The sequence below is a fragment of the Triticum aestivum genome, chromosome 7D, assembly GCF_018294505.1.
Source record: "Triticum aestivum cultivar Chinese Spring chromosome 7D, IWGSC CS RefSeq v2.1, whole genome shotgun sequence".
NCBI lineage: Eukaryota > Viridiplantae > Streptophyta > Magnoliopsida > Poales > Poaceae > Triticum > Triticum aestivum.
In genome coordinates, this window is record NC_057814.1 from 68,201,188 (window position 1) to 68,222,893 (window position 21,706).

Genomic DNA, 21,706 nt, shown 5'->3' on the forward strand with positions numbered 1-21,706 from the left:
ACCAACGTGACATAGATTTTATTTATCTAGGAGGTGTTTGAACCAGAAATTCCAACCGACCCTATTGTCGAGAGGTTAAATTTAGTTGAAGAAGAAAACAATTACTTGAAGGAAAAAATAAAAAAATTGAGGAGGAGAAGATGATATTGGAGTTGCATGTTGCGGACGTCGTCGATGATCACAAGATCAAGATGGATGCAATGCAGTTGAAGATTAGAAAGATTAGAAAATATGCCATTCATACCGAGGCTTGGTATCATTATGCAGTTGGATCAATTGTTACCTTGGTTGCGATTATGATCGCATTTGTTGTTGCATTGAAATGTTTTACTTAATTTCAATGTATGGTTTAATTAGACGCTCTAGAGAGCTATATGTTGTTCAATGAGAACTATGTATGTACTTTGGTTTTAATATAATGATGAACTTCTATTAATTTGGTCACTTATTTATTCATTAGAGCTATATGTTGCCTTCAATTTCAGGGTCTTATAGCTCAAAATAATCAGTAAATGCATGAAAAATAACAAATGAAGACAGAAAGGGTTGAAAATTGATGATGTGGCTTTGAATGGTGCATTTTGAACACAGAAAAACTATGGAGTTCAAATAAGTTAAAAAAATGAAATCCCTTTGTAACAGACGAGTTTCCGTATGAAACCCTGATACTTCGAAAGAGATTGTCCGTTTTGTACACGAAGTGCATCCAGTTTTTGACGTAACCCTCTCTACTTTCTTGCACATGCTATGTGGATGAAATGATGATACCATGCCAACTTTCAACCTTTTCAAAGTTCATTTGAAATGCTTTTCAATTTCAGGGTCTTATAGCTCAAAATAATCAGTAAATGCATGAAAAATAACAAATGAAGTCAGAAATGGTTGAAAATTGATGATGTGCCTTTGTTGGTGCATTTTGAACACAGAAAAACTATGGAGTTCAAATAAGTTAAAAAATGTAATTCCTTTGTAACAGACGAGTTTCCGTATGAAACCCTGATACTTCGAAAGAGATTGTCTGTTTTATACACGAAGTGCATCCAGTTTTTGCCGTAACCCTCTCTACTTCCTTGCACATGCTATGTGGATGAAATGATGATACCATGCCAACATTCAACCTTTTCAGAGTTCAATTGAAATGCAAAAAGAAAATTAACTAATTTTTTTTTATAAAACTCTAATAGAAAAATAAACTTTAATAAAACAAAGAAGTAGAAACAAAATAAACTTTATAAAAGTAAAATAGATAAACTTTAATAAAATAAATAAAAATAGGAATAGTAAGTTTTTTGTTGTAAGTAGAAACAAAATAAAATAAATAAAGCAACAAAAAAATGAAAAAGGTGCCACCTACTGGGCCACCACGGCCTGAATACGACTAGAAACCCAACCATGGGCCAAGATTCAGGCCCGTAGCAGGCCCAGTAGGCCCACAAGCACATCGTGACAAATTAGGCCCGAAAGCCTACAGTTGAGAGGAGCTCGAGGGTTGGCGCAGCAGCGCTTATAAACCACTCTCGAGCTCTCTCAACTAGCGAGGTGGGACTAAAGTTTTGGCCGCGACGCGGGCAGCACAGGGCCTTTGATCCCGGTTGGGTCCACCAACCGGGACTAAAGGGGTGCATTGGTACCGGTTTGTGGCACCAACCAGAACCTATGCCCCCCCCTTTAGTCTCGGTTGGTGCCACCAACCAGGACCAAAGGCCTCCGCTTCCCGCCCTTTGGGCTGCTGAAAACTGACCTTTGGTCCCGGTTGGTGGCAACAACCGGGACTAAAAGGAGGCATTGGTCCCGGTTGGTGCCACGAACAGGGACCAATGCTTTGGGTATATAAGTAGCACTTAGCAATTTTGCAGAGTTCATCACCACAGTTGCCCCCGACGACGCCGAGCACATCGACGCCGCCAGGCTGCCCCGACGCCGCCCGCCGTCGCCGTCGCCCGCGCCCGTCGTCGACGTCGCCTGTCGTCGCCGTCGGCCACGCCGTCGCCGTCGCCCTCGCCCGCGCCCTCGCCCGACGCCGTCGCCGCGCGCCGTCCCTGCCCCGACGCACACCGTCCCTGCCTCGCCGTGCGCCGCCCCGACGTCGTCGCCGCGCCACTCCCCGCGCCCCTGCTCGCCCCGACGCCGCCCGCCGCCCACTCCTCCCTCTATGAGCACCGCGCCTCTGCCGGCCCCGCCGCCGCCGTGCTAATTTTTTACTTATACATGCTATTTTTTACATGTTTTTAGATTTTCATATATGTATGTATGTATTTTTTAGATATATGTATTTTGTTGATGTATGTTCATATATGTATGTATGTATGTATTTTTTAATGTTTTTTGTATGTATGTATGTATTTTTTCAGTTATAATGATGTTTTCAAAATACATATATGCAAAAGTTAGATTTTTAGAAAAGTTTTATCTATATATGTTATCTGATTTAGTACATTTTAGGTTAGTTTCATTTTTAGAAAAGTTTTATATATTTAGGAAGAAGGAATAGAAGGAAGAAGAAGGAAGAAGAAAAAGTTTTTATATATGCAAAAGTTACATTTTTAGAAAAGTTTTATATATCTAGCTAGGAAAGGAAGAAGAAGAAAAAGAATGAGAGGAAAAAGGAAAATAAGAAGAGGAAGAAAGGAGAAGAAGAGGAGAGGAAGAAGAGGAGAAATAAATAAGTAGAGGAAAAAAGAAGAAAAAGAAGAGGAGAAGAAGAAAGGAATAGAGGAGAAGAAGAAAAAATAGTATTTTCTATTTTTTCTTCTTCTCCTCTTTTTTTTATTTTTTTTCTTCGATCTTCTCATCTATTCCTTCTTCTCCTTTTTTTATTTCTTCTTCGTCTTCTTATTTTTTATCGGGTATGTCGTTGTCGATATAGCCTTTGAGAAAATCAAGAATTGACAACCCTTTCGAGACACCAATTTCAATCTTTGATGACGGTCTTGAACTTAATCATTTATGTAAGTCATAGCCCTGTAAATCCTGCACAGAGTTTAAACAACATATGCCCTGGCGACTTAACGTTAAAAACCAGAGTGGGTAATCACCCAAATGTAGTCTTATCCTGCATACAAGTAGATCACAAGATCCCTTGGCGGTTTACCGCAAGTCGGGTCATAATATCTCACATATAACCACTGTGATATTGATTTTGTACTGCCGGTTTACATGACCTGTGCAGTAAGGGTGATAACCCAATCCTTTAGAAGCCAATGCTTCCACATAAATGATGATTGTTATAACCTGGCGATTTACCATTCAAAATCAAACCGGGTTAAATAACAACCACTCATATATACTTTAGATATGAAAAAGAGCTTCAAATAAAATCCAAAAATTGTTTGTAAAAAGAGACTTCAAAATTTCTTGAGGCTTCTGATTCGAATACGATCAGAAAACCGTCCCAAAGGGGTTAAGCTAAGATTCGAATACGATCATATAGCCCCCAGTGGCTTTGGCGTTGCCGATCAAGAGGGTACCGACAGCTATGTTCTCTTTGGTTCGAATACGACCTATGTTTGAACAGGAAGCCCCCAAATGACCTTGAGAGTTGTTTAACGACGCTGATTCGAATACGATCCACGTCGGTTCCCAAAGGGGGTTGAGCTATGGTTCAAATATGACCAAAAAACTCCCCAATGAGCTCGGCAGTACGCCGATCAAAAGGGTACCGACAGCTATGTTCTCTTTGGTTCGAATACGACCTATGTTTGAACAGGAAGCCCCCTAGTGATCATGAGAATATTTAACGACTCTGATTCGAATACGATCAGGGTCATACCAAAAGGGTTAAGCTAAATTCGAATACGATCAGCTCCCAATGGTCATTAAAGCAGGGTACCTTGAGCCGGATGTTTGAACCGGATATGAAAGCTTCAAAACCTTGCGGGAGAGAGAAATCTCTTGAACCGGATTTTAAACCGGAATCATTATTTTGAACCGGCAATTTTCTGACGGTCTTTAAATTTTCATCAATATGGTAGCAGCCTCCGGAACCGGGTTATCATTCCCTCCAACGACCCGGGGTTCCCGAGTCATGCCATTGTAGCCCCCGAGTCTTAAGTCGACTCAAGGAGTTGGCTTAAGATTCTCCGTAGTTGACCGTGATATAGACCGGTTTGAGTCCTACATGGGAGAACATGCAAGCCAAAGTAATTGCTCTTTTTAAAGAAAATAATATGCAATATAAAATATACTGGATGGATTTCACCTGATATGCCAGGCTAGTGATTTATCCACCGCGGAATTGTAAGCCAGCGTGGACGGGAGAGTCGGCCGCGGAAGCGGACTGGTGAGTTATCTGTGGTATTGTAAACCGGCACAAATGGGAGAGTCGGCGCGGTGTTGTTGTTGCAGACTGAGCCACAGAGGCGGCGGTTCGCACCCACATTTATTCATAACATGACATCGCTTTTATAATGAACATCAGTCCTGCATGATTAAAATATACTGGCCGGAATATTTGTTCCTCAAATAAAATAACCTGTTATGAAATAGTTTGGACAGATATCACCTGAGCGGACGACAGATGATTTGGTCCACGCGCAGTCTGGCGCAGATACATGTACTTTGAACTCCGTACATTGTAATTAGTAGTATGTATCGAGGTATTTTTGTGTTGACCTATGAGAATCCTGGCAGATACTGCCACAACTGACCGGCCACTGATTTTTGTCCTCATTAGAGCCAATGAACAATTTAATATTGTGCCCTTCGATGAAAACCTTGTAGGGCCCGCCTTGTCTGGTGATATGCTAACAGTATTGTTACCAACAGCAAGCAGAATCTCCAATATATCCCTTGACTTCTTTTTCTCCTAACCCGCCCCCTCCTGTCCCTACCTTAATTCAGCAGAGGAGTGGGCGAGAGCAGAGACAAGCAGTTAAGCCAGCGGTGAGGGCGGTGACCAGACGGAGGCAAAGCAGCGCAGCTGGACTCGGTGAGTTAGCAAGCACGGGCCCCGGGAGGTACAAGAGCCAGCGCTGGGAGGCAGTTCGGAAGCGCTGGCGATGTGAGGCCACATCGGTGAGACGGGGCCACAATCGCGACGGGTCGCAGCGGCGGCAGATGTGGTTCGGTGGCCCGGGTCACAGCGGGATGGCGGCTCAGATGGGCCATGGGATCAGCGGCTCGTCGGCAGCCGGCGACGGGTCGACGGAGTGATGACTGGTCAACAGAAACACAGCAGCAGCTCGGCGCCGGGGGGCGAGCTTAACGGCAGACAGGTCGGGTCACGGTGCAGCAACTTGATGGCGACTTAGAGACCGACGAGGCGGCTTACAGCAGGGGCTTGATCCGGCGGCGGTTCAAGGGAGCATGCGGCCGGAGTGGAGGTGGCGACGGGGAAGCCGGAGCCGGCCAATCAGGGGCGCGAGCCAGTGCGGTGATCCGGCGATGCGAAGATGGCAAATTAGCGGCGACGCGGCTGACAGGTGACGCAGGGCGTGCGGTGGCTGCAGCAACACCTCGCCTCCTCGCCCGGCAGCGCAACACGGCGGATTAGTACGCCGGTGAAGGGGACTCCTGGTGCGGCACGAGGCCTTGGCGAATCGAAGACGGGTTGAGCTTTTGAACCGGCGGGTGCGGTTGACGGAGTGAGGCGGCGCTTGGCAGCTCGTCTCACAGTGGTAATTGTAGTAGAGGGCCGGCTCGGGGCACAACGGCCGGCGGCGACGATGGAGGCGACTCTCCGGCGGTGGCGACTCGCGTCCAAAACCGAGGCGGTGACTCGGCGAAGGCAGGCGAGCGGCGGAAGGCCATGGCGGCTCAACCGCGGTGGAGATTAGGCGGCGACTCAATGGAGGCGGACGAGACGGAGATGGCGGAGATGAGCCGATGCGACGGCTCATAGTAGTTCTGCGAGGACGGCGACTTGAGGCCGGCGGTCCGAGGTTGTGGCGACTTGCGACACAAGTAGGCGGGTCGTGGCACTTGGCGGTTTGGGGACGCATCCAGGATGGCCCGACGCCGGTTCATTGGCAGCGAGACGAGCAGGGCCGGCTCACGGGGCTCGGGAGCCGGGTCGCCTGAATGGAGGCGCGGCGCAGAGGACCACGGCGGTCTGGGCATCGAGGGTTGAGAAGCCGGTGCAGAGCAAACCGGCGCCGTGGCAGAACAACAGAGGTCGGCGGCTCACGGGCGGTTCGTCCGGCTTGCAGGTGACGGCCGGGGCACGAGCACGACCCGCCGGTGTGGCGAAGCGGAGGCGATTCAAGCGCGGAGACCCGGCAGGACGCTGGAGGTCGAGCGCGGAGGCGATTCAGGCGTGGAGACCCGGCAGGGCGCTGGAGGTCGAGCGCGGAGCGGAGGCGCGAGGCCAGCCACGGCCAGAGACGGCTGCGCGACCGGGCGGCTCACCGGCGGAACGGCTCAGGCGCGGAGACCCGGCGACTCACGGCGGCTCACTTGCGGTGGAGACAAGGCCGTCCGACGGCGGGCGGGTCAAGGCGACCCCAGCAGAGGCAAAGCCGGCGGCGCAGCAACGACCCGGCGGGTTGGATGCGCGAACCGGCGACAGCGGGGGCGCAGTGGGTCGATGAGCCTGATGTTGGAGGAGTCTGAGCCCGTGGATCACCCGGGTCCGGGTCGCTGACTGCTTTCCCTCTTGGGGTTGACTCTGGATTGACTCTGGAGATCCTGTGGTTGGCCCGGTTTCCGGGTCGTGGCAGGCTTGACCGCCCACGTCCGGGTCTTCCTTCAGGTTTCCATGCTGGATTTGCTCGTTTGGTGACAGTAGATGATCCTGCTGAGAAACATGGCGGCTTATGCCAAATTTTCGGGGGCTTCTCTGATGATTTTGTTAATAGAGATGATGGTTACTGCCCATAAAATTTCTGATCTCAATCCAGTGAACTCGAAGTTGATGCAGATCCCTCCAAAAAATTGGTCTTTTCTTTATCCAGACACGAACTTCTCAATCCCTAGATGAAATCCCTTCAAGGACTCAACACCACCGTGCGCGGGCCCCACGGTGGGCGCCAACTATCGTGGAATTAACACGTCAGATGTCCTAGGTGTAAGGACTTAGTCGTGAAGCCAGCGCATCTATGTAGTAGCTTGAGAGGGGTTGATTGGGATGAGAGACGCAGGGCGGATCAACGCACAAGACAAGGGTTTAGACAGCTTCGGGCCCCGGGAAACATCATCCGGTAACAACCCTACGTGCTGTTTGAGGCTAAGTCTCATTATGCTCATAAGAGAGTCGCCGGGAACCGGCTTTCGGTGTCTAGCCCTAGAGATTGATTCTTGTTCCTTCTTGGGGTGCCCCGCCCCTCCTTATATAAGCTGAAGGGGCGGGTTACATGTAGAGTCCAACTCGGACTTAAGATTTAACCTTACTTTGACGTCTCACCATGGGCTTCTTAACGTCTTGGGCTTCTTACAATCTGGCTTACCATCTGGCTTACCGTCTGGCTCAACATGTGCCGGGTTACATGACTGTGTCTGCCGGGTTACATGACCATGTCTGCCGGGTTACGATGTTCAACTGTTCCCGCGAGCTTAACCTACTTAACTGTTCCTGCCGGCTTATAATCTGCCGGGTCATCAATGAAACACCCAATCCCAGCCGGTTACATCTCAGCCGGGTCATACTGCGGGGTATATCCCCGACACCCCCTCCCGATAACTTCAACACGAGGAGGGGGGTCGATATACCCCCTCCCCGATAACATTATTTTCCCATGTATGTATGTCGTCGTATGTCGTCGTTGTCGATATAACCCCCTCTCGACCGTGATAACTTATACCACGGGAGCACCCCCCCCCCCGGCCCTCTCGCTCGACCAAAACTCTCGAGGACACCCAAACCCTAGAAAAAAACGATGTCGGTCTCCTACCCCCTCCCGCCGTGCCCCAAACCCTTGAAGCATTTGTCGAGGCCACCCCAAACCCTTGAAGTGTTGCCGAGGCCACCCCAAACCCTAGAGAAGCAGCGTCGAGGCCACTAATATGATTCCTTATTGTGATTAGCTAGCTAGTTCTACGTTTGCCACTAATATATCCATCTGTCATGTTTGAATAATAATTGCCATGTTGTAAATATTTGCAGAAACTATGGAGCACCCCCGAGACGAAGCAACAGAAGCGGTGTTGGGGGACATAATCGCACAAGGAAGTGATGCCGTCTTGTCGTTTCTCAACGACACCGATGGTCTGGAAGGACAGGGTCAAGAAGCAGGCTACGGTGATCAAACAATGGAGGAGGAAGGACATGAATATGATGGCTCCGGTGACCCAATGCCGGTGCAAGAAGGAGACCGTGATGACGGCTCCGGTGACCGAACCGAGTCCGGCCAGGTATATATATTAGTTAAGCCTGTGCTGACTAGCTAATTGATGCATTCATTGTTTTGGTATGTACACATATTAATTAACTCTCGTCTTTCTTCTTTTTTCTAGCCCTCTGGATCAAGCACAACTTCGGTAAAGAGACGAGGCCCGAAGAAAAAGTTGCGCTCGGATGAAAGGTTTGAGATCACAACAATCACGCGCGTTGGCATGCCGATTGAACCCATCCGGACAAAGGAAGAATTTGCTGCTCAGTGCGGGGTTCTTGTTAGGGATAAGATCCCGATCAGCATCCACCAATGGTTTAAGCCTAAGAAGGAAGATCCTGAGGTGTCTTATGTCGACGATATGCAGAAAGATGATCTTTGGACCGCGTTGAAGGCAAATTTCACCCTACCGCCAGAGGAGGATCCGGAGAAGCCAGTTAAAGAGTAATTGATCAAGTCTCATGCTCTTAAGAAGATAGCAGAACTATTCAGGAGGTGGAAAAATGAGCTGAAAACATCGTTTGTCAACAAAGAAAAGACACCAGAATTCATCGGCCGGTATGAGAAGATCAGAGATCATTGGCCCGCATTTGTGGCCCACAAGACATCGGACAAGAGTAAGAAGATGTCAGCGACAAACAAGAAAAATGCTGCGAAGAAGAAGTTTCACCATCGCATGGGGTCAGGTGGCTACCTCAAAGCCCGGCCGTTGTGGGGCCAAGGCTGAGAATGACCTGATTGATAAAGGGGTTGAAGCAGAGACATTGAACTGGCCAGACCGTTGCCGGACTTGGTTCTTCGGGGTTGGCGGAACCTTGGACCCTGTATCAGGGAAGTGCGTTTGGACAAACGAGCAACTGAGAATACCCGTCACGAGGCTTCAGGAGTATATCGATGCAGCGCAGCAAGGGACGTTCATTCCAGACAGAGAGAACGACGAGCTCACAATGGCCCTCGGGAATCCTGAGCACCCTGGGCGAACACGAGGCACGCCAGGCTCCGTTCCGTGGAAGGCTAGGTTTCCGAACGCAGACGGTTACAAATGCCAGGAGAGGCGGAAGAAAGTGGAGCATACCAACTGCAGACGCTGCACGCAAGGGTACAAGCGATAGAGGAACGAGAAGAAAATCGCAGCAAACGACCTGCCGAAGCTTCCCCCGAAGCTACCCCGCCATCTCAGCGGAGAAGCAGCATGGCTTCCACCGAGCTGCTTCAGCAGGAGCCTGTCTTCACGGCTCCTGCTAGCTACCCCGTGGATGCTATCACGGAGTCTCAACATTGCCACCTTATGACGCAATGGATGAAATTGAAAGTCAAGGCGGCTGTTGGCTCTGTTGCACCTCCTGAACCTGGCGCAACCTATCACTGCCGGCCGATTCCAGAAGGATATCCTAGGGTGATGGTGGATGAAATAACGGACGGATTTGAGGACCTCGAGCTTGACCACCCTACAGGTGAAGGGGAGACTCGGCTGGGTTCTTCTCTGAAGACTCCATGCCTACGGCGGAAGGAGCTCATCAACCTTCCGAACTGGACGCCTCCGCCTCCTCCTCCTCCTCCTCCTCCGGCGAGTCAGGGCACTCCGCCTCCGCCTCCTCCTCCTCCTCCTCCGGCGAGTGATCAGGGCACTCAGCCTCCTTCTCCGGCGCGTGGCGGCACTCCGCCTCCTTCTTCGCCTACGCCGGCGCGCCCGAGCAGCCAGCCTCCTCCTTCTCCGCCTCGTCAGCAAGGGCGGAAGAGACCCGCCGCCGCTCCGGCAGCTCCGGCGCGTCGTAGTCCTTCTCCTGCGCCTCGTAAGAAAGGAAAGAAGACAGCCGCAGCCGCTCCGTCTTCTGCGGCGTCTAGCAGTACAGGCAGAGGCGGGAGGCAATACAGATTCGGTCCTTCTCTGAAGACTCCAGAGAAGTTACCATACGAGAGGACCCTGGAGGAAAACGCGAAGATCGTGCGAGCCGAAGTGACGAACTTCTTTGAAGGGGTGAAAGCAAAGAAACATCCACCTCCGGAGGAGAAGATAGATCCGGTGAAAGCGAAGCGCACTCTGGCCGCCCTGAAGAAACCACCAAAGTCCGCCGAAAGGAAACTATGAGCGCATTATTGAAAGGTCATTTATCGAAGCGGAGCGGTCGGGAAGTACTATCAGTGATCAAAGGTTAAAAGAACGGCGAGCTGGGAAGAAAATTGCCCAGCTCGGAGAACAAGCGAACCAATCGAGCCCCCCGCTCAAGGTGTCTAGCGATATCGTCGCTAATGATCCGAGGATGGTTCCTGGTTATACCAATCTTGGAGATTACCTGCCCAACGATGTACATTATGATTTCTTGGAGGTGGACGAACACAGATACGAGTACGGGAAGCCTCTCGTCAAAGATGAAAGATCTCTAACAACGATGATGCGAAGATTCCATGATTGCTACATGAACAGAGAGTCTGGGGGGAGGAATATTTTGACGCTGAGAGTTAAAGAGGAGCATGACCTCGTTGGAATTGATCTGTTGAATGTTCCATTTGAGGAGTTCTTCCAGTTTTTCAATCATCATGCCCTCGATAAATTAACGGTCACTTGCTACTGTCTGTAAGTACTACTTCTGTCATTAAGTCTCTATATATAGGTCAGCTCTTTCATTGCATGTATTTATAATTATCCTCACTATATTATGCAGATTGAAGATCGCCGAATTGAAGAAAAGACAAATCGATTATATTGGGTTCATTAACATAAATCTCATAGATGCATATACGGTTGAATTTAAGGCCAGAGAGACCGAGGCCAACTTGCTACGATCGTTGGTAATAAATGAAAACAAAGATATAATACTCTTTCCTTACAACTTCAAGTGAGTGTTACTGTCTTGTACATATTCGGTTTCCCTTATTAGTCCAGGTTATAGTAATGTAATTGATGAGTTATGCATGCGTGCACAGGTTTCACTATATTCTCCTATGGATTAAGCTTGAGCAGGGACTAGTAACCGTCTTAGACTCGAGACGAAAAGATCCCCAGGAGTATGCGGACATGACTGAAATGCTCGAGAAGTAAGTGAAATCGATCATTATCGCACCATATCGGCAACTTTGTTCATTTCCTGATATCAAGTAATTGTTTTCTCTTTCTGGCAGGGTTTGGACAAAATTCACCTCAAAAGCTCCGGGACTGCCGAAGAAGCTGCAATTTAGACACCCGAAAGTAAGTACTACTAGCATGTTCCGCGCATCTCCGAATGATTCAAGCGCTAGTTTCATCAATACCATTTATAGCATGCTTGCTTATTAGTTTGATTGACCTCTATTTCTTGTAAAGTGGTTGTGGCAGGAAGCCGGGAATAATTACTTTGGATACTACTTTTGTGAGTCCATCCGCCACACGACCTGTGAGCGGGGCTACTCGGACAAACAATATGAAGTGTGTAAATAATAATATTCACAATTTTATTTTATTACCATCATTTGTGTTGAGTTTCATTTATTCATATATATATATATATATGTATGTATGTATGTATTGACCCCCTTCTTCAAATTAGATGTTTCGTATGCGGGATAAACTCCTACCACCAGATCGTATGCGAGAAATTTAAGAGGAATTGGCGGCATTCTTTCTTGACCACGTGATCGATAAAGACGAAGAATACCATGTGGACCCTGAGTTCATATATAGTTAGGAGATTATATTGTAAGAGATAATTATATTGTATATATGTAGCCAGTAGCGTCGGATAGATATACGAGAACTTGTTGTTGACCAATCTCTCGGAGAAGGAGAGGTGGTCGATATCACTTCTCTCTATATGCATATGTTCACGACGATCTTCTGTTTCCTTCATTTGCTTACTAGCTAGCGTGTCAAGTCCTCTCTATATGTATAGTACGTAGTGATACGTCTCCGTCGTATCTATAATTTTTTATTGTTCCATGCCAATATTATACAACTTTCATATGCTTTTGGCAACTTTTTATATTATTTTTGGGACTAACATATTGATCTAGTGCCCAGTGCTAGTTCATGTTTGTTGCGTGTTTTATGTTTCGCAGAAACCCCATATCAAACGGAATCCAGACGGGATAAAAACGGACAGAGAATATTTTTGGAATATTTGGAAAATATGGGAAGAAGAATCAACGCGAGACGGTGCCCGAGGGAGGCACGAGCCAGGGGGCGCGCCCCACCCCCTGGGAGCACCCCTGACCCTCGTGGGCCCCCCGTAAGGCGGTTGCTGCTCTACTTTGGCCGCAAGAAAGCTAATTTTCGGAAAAAAAAATCTGGGCGAAGGTTTCAATCCAATCGGAGTTACGGATCTCCATATATATACAAAACGGTGAAAGGGCAGAACACAGGAGAACGCAGAAACAGAGAGAGACAGAGAGACAGATCCAATCTCGGAGGGGCTCTCGCCCCTCCCATGCCATGGAGGCCAAGGACCAGAGGGGAAACCCTTCTCCCATCTAGGGAGGAGGTCAAGGAAGAAGAAGACGAAGGGCCCCCCTCTCCCCTTCTCTTTCGGTGGCGCCGGAACGCTGTCGTGGCCATCATCATCACCGCAATCTTCACCAACAACTTCACTGCCATCATCACCAATTTCAAGTATCAGAAGTATGGTGAATGTTCAGATTATTACAGACTGTTCTGTTTTAGACAGATTCTGTTTTTGATGCATAGTTTGCTTGTTTTGATGAAACTATCAATTTATATCAGTGGATTAAGCCATGAAAAAGTTATATTACAGTAGCTACAATGCAAAAACAAAATATGAATTGGTTTGCAACAGTCCTTAGAGTAGTGATTTGCTTTATTATACTAACGGATCTTACCGAGTTTTCTGTTGAAGTTTTGTGTGGATGAAGTGTTCGATGATCGAGAAGGTCTCGATACGAGGAGAAGAAGGAGAGGCAAGAGCTCAAGCTTGGGGATGCCCAAGGCACCCCAAGTAAATATTCAAGGATACTCAAGCGTCTAAGCTTGGGGATGCCCCGGAAGGCATCCCCTCTTTCTTCAACAAATATCGGTATGTTTTCGGATTTGTTTCGTTCATGCGATATGTGCAAATCTTGGAGCGTCTTTTGCATTTAGTTTTATCTTTTCTTTTATGCACCATGCTGGTATGAGATAGTCCTTGGTTGATTTATAGAATGCTCATTGCACTTCACTTATATCTTTTGAGTATGGCTTTATAGAATGCTTCATGTGCTTCACTTATATCATTTGAAGTTTGGATTGCCTGTTTCTCTTCACATAGCAAACCGCCATTTGTAGAATGCTCTTTTGCTTCACTTATACTTGTTAGAGCGTGGGCATATCTTTTGTAGAAAGAATTAAACTCTCTTGCTTCACTTATATCTATTTAGAGAGATGACAGGAATTGGTCATTCACATGGTTAGTCATAAAATCCTACGTAAAACTTGTAGATCACTGAATATGATATGTTTGATTCCTTGCAATAGTTTTGCGATATAAAGATGGTGATATTAGAGTCATGCTAGTGGGTACTTGTGGATTGTAGAAATACTTGTGTTGAAGTTTGTGATTCCCGTAGCATGCACGTATGGTGAACCGTTATGTGATGAAGTCGGAGCATGATTTATTTATTGATTGTCTTCCTTATGAGTGGCGGTCGGGGACGAGCGATGGTCTTTTCCTACCAATCTATCTCCCTAGGAGCATGCGCGTAGTACTTTGTTTCGATGACTAATAGATTTTTGCAATAAGTATGTGAGTTCTTTATGACTAGTGTTGAGTCCATGGATTATACGCACTCTCACCCTTCCATCATTGCTAGCCTCTTCGGTACCGTGTATTGCCCTTTCTCACCTCGAGAGTTGGTACAAACTTCGCCGGTGCATCCAAACCCCGTGACATGATACGCTCTGTCACACATAAGCCTCCTTATATCTTCCTCAAAACAGCCACCATACCTACCTATTATGGCATTTCCATAGCCATTCCGAGATATATTGCCATGCAACTTCCATCATCATCATATACATAACTTGAGCATTTAGTGTCACATTGCTTTGCATGATCATAAGATAGCTAGCATGATGTTTTCATGGCTTGTCCGTTTTTTTATGTCATTGCTACGCTAGATCATTGCACATCCCGGTACACCGCCGGAGGCATTCATATAGAGTCATATCTTTGTTCTAGTATCGAGTTGTAATATTGAGTTGTAAGTAAATAAAAGTGTGATGATCATCATTATTAGAACATTGTCCCATGTGAGGTTATAAAAATAAAAGAGGCCAAAGAAGCCCAAATAAAAAAAAGGCCAAAGAAGCCCACCCAAAAAAAGATAAAAAATGAGAGAAATAAAAAATGAGAGAAAAAGAGAGAAAGGGCAATGTTACTATCCTTTTACCACACTTGTGCTTCAAAGTAGCACCATGTTCTTCATATAGAGAGTCTCTTGAGTTATCACTTTCATATACTAGTGGGAATTTTCATTATAGAACTTGGCTTGTATATTCCGATGATGGGCTTCCTCAAATGCCCGAGGTCTTCATGAGCAAGCAAGTTGGATGCACACCCACTTAGTTTCAGTTTGAGCTTTCATACACTTATAGCTCTAGTGCATCCGTTGCATGGCAATCCCTACTCCTCACATTGACATCAATTGATGGGCATCTCCATAGCCCGTTGATTAGCCGCGTCGATGTGAGACTTTCTCCTTTTTGTCTTCTCCACACAACCTCCACCATCATATTCTATTCCACCTATAGTGTTATGTCCATGGCTCACGCTCATGTATTGCGTGAAAGTTGAAAAGGTCTGAGAACATCAAAAGTATGAAACAATTGCTTGGCTTGTCATCGGGGTTGTGCATGATATGAATATTTTGTGTGGGGAAGATGGAGCATAGCCAGACCATATGATTTTGTAGGGATAACTTTCTTTGGCCATGTTATTTTGAAAAGACATGATTGCTTTATTAGTAGGCTTGAAGTATTATTGCTTTTATGTCAAATGATAGACTATTGCTTTGAATCACTCGTGTCTTAATATTCATGCCATGATTAGATACATGATCAAGATTATGCTAGGTAGCATTCCACATCAAAAATTATCTTTTTTATCATTTACCTACTCGAGGACGAGCAGGAATTAAGCTTGGGGATGCTGATACGTCTCCGTCGTATCTATAATTTTTTATTGTTCCATGCCAATATTATACAACTTTCATATACTTTTGGCAACTTTTTATATTATTTTTGGGACTAACATATTGATCCAGTGCCAGTTCCTGTTTGTTGCATGTTTTATGTTTTGCAGAAACCCCATATCAAATGGAATACAAACGGGATAAAAACGGACGGAGAATATTTTTGGAATATTTGGAAAATATGGGAAGAAGAATCAACGCGAGACGGTACCCGAGGGGGGCACGAGGCAGGGGGGCGCGCCCCACCCCCCTAGGCGCGCCCCTGACCCTCATGGGCCCCCCGTAAGGCGGTTGCCGCTCTACTTTGGCTGCAAGAAAGCTAATTTTCGGGAAAAAAAATATGGGCGAAGGTTTCAATCCAATCGGAGTTACGGATCTCCATATATATACGAAACGGTGAAAGGGCAGAACACAGGAGAACGCAGAAACAGAGAGAGACAGAAAGACAGATCCAATCTCGGAGGGGCTCTCGCCCCTCCCATGCCATGGAGGCCAAGGACCAGAGGGGAAACCCTTCTCCCATCTAGGGAGGAGGTCAAGGAAGAAGAAGAAGAAGGGGCCCCCTCTCCCCTTCTCTTCCGGTGGCGCCGGAACGCTGCCGTGGCCACCATCATCATCACCGCGATCTTCACCAACACCTCCGCCATCTTCACCAACATCTCCATCACCTTCCCCCCTCTATCTACAGCGGTCCACTCTCCCGCAACCCGTTGTACCCTCTACTTGAACATGGTGCTTTATGCTTCATATTATTATCCAATGATGTGTTGCCATCCTATGATGTCTGAGTAGATTTTCGTTGTCTTATCGGTGGTTGATGAATTGCTATGATTGATTTAATTTGCTTGTGGTTATGTTGCTGTCCTTTGGTGCCAATCATATGAGCGCGCGCGTGGATCACACCATAGGGTTAGTTGTATGTGATAGGACTATGTATTGGAGGGCAAGAGTGACAGAAGCTTCTACCTAGCATAGAAATTGATGCATACGGGATTGAAGGGGGACCAATATATCTTAATGCTATGGTTGGGTTTTACCTTAATAAACGTTAGTAGTTGTGGATGCTTGCTAATAGTTCCAATCATAAGTTTATAGAATTCCAAGTCAGGGATGACATGCTAGCAGTGGCCTCTCCCACATAAAACTTGCTATCGGTCTAGTAAAGTAGTCAATTGCTTAGGGGCAATTTCGCAACTCCTACCACCACTTTTCCACACTCGCTATATTTACTTTATTGTGTCTTTATCTAAACAGCCCCTACTTTTTATTTACGCGCTCTTTATTATCTTGCAAACCTATCCAAAAACACCTACAAAGTACTTCTAGTTTCATACTTGTTCTAGGTAAAGTGAATGTTAAGCGTGCGTAGAGTTGTATCGGTGGTCGATAGAACTTGAGGGAATATTTGTTCTACGTTTAGCTCCTCGTTGGGTTCGACACTCTTACTTATCAAAAGAGGCTACAATTGATCCCCTATACTTGTGGGTTATCACGTAGCGTCGACCAAGCACGGAGATAAGAGAGGACACTTCTCTCTATTAATTAGCTAGCTAACACAATATATGAAACACCTAAATCAACCCCCCAAAACCCCTAAACCACCCCTTTCAAAAAAAACAAAACCTCAGCTCCTGCCAGCTGCTGACGTGTGGACGCCTATTGGTCCCGGTTGGTGCTACCAACCGGGACCAAAGGGCCTCCTGCCTGGGCTCACCGCACCGGCCACGTGGAGGCCCATCTGTCCCGGTTCGTGTAAGAACGGGGACTAAAGGCCTAGGGCTTTAGTAACGACCCTTTAGTCCCGGTTCAACAACCGGGACAAATGGCCCTTACGAACCTGGACAAATGGCCCTTCTTCTACTAGTGTTGAGTACTGCTATATGTGCCCCTTCCAGATGGAAGAAAACTAGGACTGGTTTCGGCGCCACGGACGGGCCAATCGCCCGGGCAAAGCAGCAGGACATCCCTCCAGCAGCAGCACAAAAGAAAGAGGAAGAACATCAGCGGAAAATCAAGCCGACGAGGCACAACCACCTCCCATCCAAGGACCCAACCTGCCAGTGTCGGTCGAGCTCTAGACACCATAGCCCACCACCTCGATGAGATCCGGGGATCCCACACCCCGCTGGCCCCTATACAAAGGCAAGAGCTTCTCCTAACCGTGAATTCGGGGAAACTTATTCAGACACGACGCCGCCGCAACGGCCTCGGCGATGTCTCCCTCAACCCTAACCCTACTGCGAACCCACCCCACGCACAGATCCAAGGTTCCCCCTCCCTTCCGCCACTGGAGCGGCCGGCGGAGGGAGTGGGAACCAGCGGCAGCGCCGGCGGCACACAAAGGGAAGCCCCACTCGCCTCCTTTCCGCCTGTGCAGGTGATCCACTCTTTCCGGTGACGATATAGTGTGCAGAAATGGACATGACTGTTTTGATCCTGAGCTCGTGTGAACCCAACAATATAGCTTTGCGAAAAAAAATTGGGAAATTCATGAACATCTTTTTATGAACCTTTTTTGAATTCACGAAAAAAATTAAATTCATGATCCTTTTTGAATTTTGGAACATTTTCAAATATGTGAAAAAATTTAAAGTTCGTGAACATTTTTTAAGGTCCGGGAATAATTTCAAAATTTGTGAACATTTTTTGAAACTTGAACTCTTTAAATATTAAAAAAAATATTAAATTTATAATTATTTTGAAACACTGAAACGAAATCTAGAAAAAAAAATTGAAAACAGAAAATAAAAACTAAAAAGGTGAAAAGGAAAATAAATAAAGGAGGTCCCTACTGTACTGCAAACTAATTTCAGTTCCCCCAAACAAAAACCGTTCTGAGGTTTCGGCCTGAATGCACATAACCAAAAAATAATAAATGTGTTAACTAACCATGAGTGACAACCACCGTTGAGAGTTCTCTGTCCAAACACAAATTCATTCTTTGCTATAGGACTGAAGCTTTAAGCGGCACATCGGAACTCAATTACTCCATTCACCGCAAAACTATTACCGCCTCGGCAGTCGGTGGAGCAGCTGGAAACAGAATAGCAGCACAAATATTACGAGCATCATTGTTCAAGCTTTTTCTGAATTTTAGAACAGCGAGACCAACACAAAATAGGTTTCATACATTGTCAAGAGAACGGACCAAGCAGTATATATCTGAATTTTTTTTATTTTTTTTGAAAGATCCAGCAAATTGCTGGCTTCAATTAGATTTAGCAGAAAGCAACGGAAGAAACAACATGAGGAGGATCCGAAGATCAAAGGAAAAAAGAAAAGGCAGCCCTATTAGCTGCAGAACAACACTACACTTACAAGACGGAATGCCATCCGCCCACCGCAAGACAACGTAGCTCCGACTCCGGCGGAGAAACTACGGAGAACAAAACAAGGTTGGCGTCACAGGAGATCGCCGAACGGACCACATGTCGCTCGTCATCGTACGCTACCAGAGCCCCGCACCGCAGCTTCGACTTCACAGCAACAAACAGTGTAATCTCACGGACACGCCGGAGAAGAGCCGACTACTATGACCAAAGCCACGCCTCCGACAATGCTCACCACCGTCATCGTTGCCACAGAAGTCAAAACCTCCCTCATCGCCGGACACGACCAAGCAGCACGAACAACATCCCCCATCTATCACTGATTCCCCTGGCCGGTAAGGAGCTCCTGAAACGATGCCCCAAGAGGCGCGACACACATCGCCTTCATCGTCCGATCCCATGGGATCAAGGGTTTCCCCCGAGCAGCCTTGCGTGGTGGAGCGAGCAGAAATGCCTCAGCGACGCCTTCAAGAGGGAAGCGGCGCCCGCAGGCGTCGCCGTCGCCTGCCCCAGCCCAAAGACTGGCAGCAAGGTCTTCACCCGACGTTGCACCTCCAACCACCAACCCGAGCCAGGCCACCACCGCAGACACACGCCCGACGGCCGCTGGCCCCACGCGCCCAACGTCCGCCGCAGCCACCAGATCCGGACGCCGGGGCCCAGGTCTCCATCGCTGCCGCTGGTCCGCGCCGGATAACCGCCAGCCCCTTGCGCCCGATCTGCCTCACACCGCCCTCTGGAGCTCATGGAGCCGACGGCCGGCGACGCGCATGAAGAGCCCATGCGCCGCCGAACAGCTCGCTCCCGCCTGACCCCTCTCCTCCGCCGCAGCGCTGACCACGACCCCGCCCCGCGGTAGGCACTCTGCAGATCCAGCTGGGGCTCGCCCGGCCCAGCCCGCATCCCGCGCGGCCACCGCGCGCCCAGCCCGCAGCTCAACGCATCGCCACCAGCCTCGCCTCGCCGCCCGTCCAGCACCAGAGCAGAGGAGCTCCACCTTCGCAGCCCACCGCCGGATCCCGCGCCGAACGCCAGTATATATCTGAATTTGAGAACAGCAAATAGGTTTCCTACATTGTCAGCGAGACCAAGCAGTATATATCTGAATTTGAGAACAGCAAATAGGTTTCCTACATTGTCAGCTAGCAGAAACACAACAACTTCCAGGTTTTGCCGAACCCCTATCTCACTGCAAAAAGTTTTGAGACGGCGACACTCTGAACATGAGAACTGTGAAGCAACGGTCAGGAGTCCTGCTCTGGTCTTTCTCTACACTGCATCGACATCTGGGTACCGCACCTCCGCGTGGGCTGAATTATCAGAAATATCGAAGCAGTTAGACATACATCATGTCACAGGTACTGCTAACAGTATGATGAAAAGATCAAGAAGAAAGCTGAGGTACAAAAACTCGAAACAATGGAATGCCTAGAAAAATCTACGTAGTTGATTTGGGGTTTCAGTTTGCTAAGTCTTCCACTGGCAATCTACGTATTATTAAATTGAAGAAATCCTACAGCAGTTCAGAGTACTTGTTTCACCCAAAGTTTCAGCAAACTGTTTTTCAGACTACTAGTTTCGAAATCAAGAAGGCAATTGCAGAAACTATTTTCCATGTAGTGTTGTGGGATACGACCTGATTTTTTTTTCTTTCTGAATTACATATAGAAATCAGTATCTTCTATGTGAAGCTAAACTAATTTGGGTTTTCAAGTTCCAAGAGTGTAATATGTAACAACCAAATAAGCTTCAGATTACACAGGCAGATTAATCCAACGGTCACAATGAAAAGACAACAATTCAAACAATTGTCAAGTCCAACTGAAGCAGATTAGCAGCAGTTTCAGTAAACTGTAACAATTTCAGTACACTGTTTTCCATGTAACCCAAAAGATAACGGCAATGCAAAAGGAGATTACTAGGAAGTTGGGGACATGAAGGGCCTCTCACCTGGCGTCCCGGCCGCGAAGACGACGATGTGGAGGTCCCGGACGCTGCGGGGCAGGTCGACGACGAGTGGGGTAGGCCGCCCGAAAGTACCCGCTTCGACGCACATGACGAGGTCGGAGACGTCCAGCCGGCGCATCAGCTTCTTCCTAAGGCGGACCACGGACCTGCCCCTGAACACCAACGCGCCGTGGTTCATGCGGGTCCCGTCGGCCCCCGCCCGCACGTACACGATCAGCCGCGACGGCAACAGGGCGGTGAGTATTCCGGGGAAGAGAAGCTGCAGTTGAGTCGCAAAGAATCAACCAAAGAAACAGGAGTGGTAACCAAGAAGCGCAAATCTGGCAAGAACAGAGCCAAAGAATTGCTCGCAATCTTTGCGGTCAAATTCCGACGCATGTCCACCCAATTCGCGCAAATTCGGGGAGAATCAAGAAGCGGGCATGGCGGACTCACCCCAGTCGGACGTGGAAGGGGGGGCATGTCCTCCATGGCGGGGATGGGCTCCACTACCCAGTGCATCATCGTGCTGACGATGTAGGTGTCCTCGATGTCCTCGGCGCTGACGCCATTGTTCCAGCTGAGGTACCTCCCGTTGGCGCGGAGGCAGCGGCCGGTGAACTGCCAGAGCAGGACGTCGTTCCCAGAGTCGGCCCCGTCGGCCTTCCACATGATGGCCTGCACCTCCGGCTGTGCGTAGTCGCGCAGCTCGACGCGCAGCCCGCGGTGGCCTAGCGGCGCCGGCGCTTCCGTGGCGGCGAGGTAGCGACCGTAGGCGGAGCTGTGGAGGAGCACGTACTCCGCGTGGCCGTGGTACAAGTGCACCACCCAAGCCGCGTTCATCGACGCCCGGCGGTGGTGGAGGGAGACGCCATGCCCGTCCTCGTCGGCGTGTAGGTACATGCCGCGCTCGCGGCTCCGCAGCCGCACGTGGTGGCCGTCCTGAAACTGCTCCATCTTCCGTGGGCGCCGCTGGAGAGCAGAGGCGGTTCTTGGTTTCTTGGCGCTCCG

The 21,706-nt window shown here is 48.2% G+C and overlaps 1 protein-coding gene across 1 annotated transcript; it reads right to left on the reverse strand.

The window, feature by feature from the left end:
* Positions 1-19,914: 19,914 nt before the first annotated feature.
* Positions 19,915-21,706, reverse strand: LOC123163687 (uncharacterized). Its single transcript, XM_044581046.1, has 3 exons — positions 21,152-21,706; positions 20,699-20,975; positions 19,915-20,058 (listed from the first exon to the last, which is right to left on the reverse strand). Exons 1-3 carry the CDS (start codon positions 21,650-21,652, stop codon positions 20,018-20,020), a joined length of 819 nt encoding a protein of 272 aa, XP_044436981.1. The 5' UTR covers positions 21,653-21,706; the 3' UTR covers positions 19,915-20,017.